This window comes from Poecilia latipinna, unplaced genomic scaffold, assembly GCF_001443285.1.
Source record: "Poecilia latipinna isolate Pla-1442-1.1 unplaced genomic scaffold, P_latipinna-1.0 Scaffold3648, whole genome shotgun sequence".
In the NCBI taxonomy this organism is placed as follows: domain Eukaryota; kingdom Metazoa; phylum Chordata; class Actinopteri; order Cyprinodontiformes; family Poeciliidae; genus Poecilia; species Poecilia latipinna.
In genome coordinates this window covers 27261-29715 of record NW_015116264.1, presented here as the reverse complement: position 1 = coordinate 29715, position 2455 = coordinate 27261, and the positions used below count along the sequence as shown (strand labels likewise).

The 2455-nt window shown below is 35.9% G+C and overlaps 1 protein-coding gene across 1 annotated transcript in view; it reads right to left on the bottom strand.

Annotated features, from left to right (window-relative positions):
- Positions 1 to 2455, bottom strand: part of LOC106941410 (NXPE family member 3-like) — a 38328-nt gene that overhangs the window by 17860 nt on the left and 18013 nt on the right. The window contains exons 2-3 of the mRNA XM_015024433.1: positions 2193 to 2351; positions 728 to 748 (exon numbers count right to left, since the gene is read on the bottom strand). Of these exons, the coding sequence (XP_014879919.1) occupies positions 728 to 748; positions 2193 to 2351 (180 nt within the window). The remainder of the gene's footprint in view (positions 1 to 727; positions 749 to 2192; positions 2352 to 2455) is intronic.

Genomic DNA, 2455 nt, shown 5'->3' with positions numbered 1-2455 from the left:
TTCAGTAACTGTTTGGATTCAAAACACAAAGGAGAACTAAACATAAAATAAATGCTATAAATAAATAAAATGTTCAATAGATATATTTGTAAAGAAGTATTTTAGGTCAATAGAAAACCGAAAAGGTGTGATACCAGAAAGGTTAGGACTTGTCTTGGTTGAAGAGTAGTTTGAATAATAGATAACGTTTTATGAGACAATTACTTCTGGAACCAAGATCATTTTTATTTTCCCGTTTCACCCCGCTGGCTTTTGTCCCTGGGTTCCTGTGTTTGTTTTTTTCTTTTCTCTGCTCTGGCTCCCTGTGTGTTGTTGATTTCTGAATGTTGTTTTTTTCCCCCAATAAATATTCATCAATTTATGCCACCAACAAAATGACAGTTGCATTGTCACAGTTTACATTGTTGACAAATTGTAGGTGGAACAGATTTAAATAACTTCTTGCAGAAAATAACAAAGAAAAAAATCAAGCTGATGTTTAAAGATAATTTTCAGCTAAGATTTAAAACAAATACCAAACTTTTTGAATCAGGAATAAGGCTTTAAAGAATATATTTTTAAATGATAAATTTAGCTTTACTTGGTTTTGGAAAGTGCATATAATATTATTTGGTCACTGTTTGATCATTATTCCTGTTCAGTCTATCTTATGGGTGTTTCCTTTTGAACTTAAGATAAAACAGACATGTTGATTAAAGAAAGCAAAATGGACGGAGTGTGTACACACCTTTCTGAAAATGCAGAGTTTCTGTGAAATCAAAAGACAATGCATAAGTTCAAATACATCCTACAAAGTTTATTTGCACAAAACAATGTACACACCGTTAATCTAGTACTCAGTGTTAGAAGTGGAGGTGCGTCAGAACAAGAAAAGAAATAGTCAGTCTTGACAGACCAGTGGAACAGCAAACCAGAATATTTGCTGCCACTGTGACCAAGATGTCGGACCAGTGACACAAACAAGATGGCAGCAAGAGGGTTTGAAAATGAGAGTTAAGATTTTCACCAAATTACCAAAAGAAATTAGTTAGAGACAGTTAGAAAGACAAGGATGAGATGATTCGGACGTGTGCAGAGGACAGAGAGTTTAGGGTGACCAAATGTCTTCCTTTCCTTTGACATGATGTTCACTTTTTCCATTCTGTCCAGAGCATCTGGGGGACAGACGGGTTTTCTTTAATTGATGAAAATATCTGGGTTTTCTTCCTTCTTCAGGGGATGAATTGGTGTACTTAAGCTGACGTGGGATACCACAGCCTCTCCCAGAACCACAGTTGGGTTAGTTCTCATCTGGTGATATTTACAAAGGGCAAGTGGAGCGCTACTCATTGACAGACCGACAATAAATAAATTTCCCTCATTTGGGGAGATGCTGCAAAGTGGGTGGCGGAGCACACCGTGACGTGGACATAGTGATCATGTGTCTTTCTGAGGGAGATAAAGGTTTTGCGAAATTCACATGGACACAAAGACTCTAAAAAGGCAGAGTGAGAGTTCATCTATTAAATTCACTGAGGTGTACACTGACAAAAACTAACGTCTGGAATGTAAAAATTGTTTTATAACTGTGTCTTTTTGAGACTATTGTGGTTTTATTTTTATTATATTGAATGTATTTTCAGATTTTTATACAATTTTTGTCCAGAATGACAAGCCATTATTGTTAGAGCTTGATTTTCTAAGCTACAGAAGAGTGATCATGAGGGATGCATTGATTGATACTAATCCTGTTATTATGGCATTGTTTACAAATATCTTAAATATTGTATATATTTCCAAACACTTTTAACAGGATCCACTCCACCTACATTGCTTCTCTGGTTCAGTTAAACACACCATAATCCTGTGGTGCATTATCATAAATGTCACATAACTGAATAAATGCCACATGGACAATCTGCTACTGAAACACACAAACACCAACAACATGAAAATAAATGTTGGCTTTTCATATCAGCATAGTTTCAGATGTTAAAAAATGACTAGTATTGGCCAATAACAATGTTAAATTTTTCCTTAAAGTGTTTCCGAATCGGCACAAATGTTTCTCTTTTTTTCTAAATTGAAACATGGTCACCCTAAGACAGAGGTTCAGAGCAAAAGCAGGAAAAAGTCAATGAACAAAGTTTTAGAACTTTAGGAATTGTGCTTATAAAATTAGAACAAATTAACAAAATATGCCAAACGCTCACCCCGCTGGATTTACAGCTGCTCTGATCGCTGAAGTCCATGTAGTACAGCATGAACGATACCACAGATAAAACCATGAAGAGAAGGATGAAGCTGCACTTCATGAGGCAACGATTTCTGGAACCTCGGCCTTCGTTTAGCAGGGGGGTCTTGATTCCATTCTGCATTAAAAGACAAAAGCATGAAAACAAAAAACACGTACTTGCACATTTCCAGTCTGTTGGTGTGAAGAATGCATGTATTCAGGGGATTAGATAAAAGGATA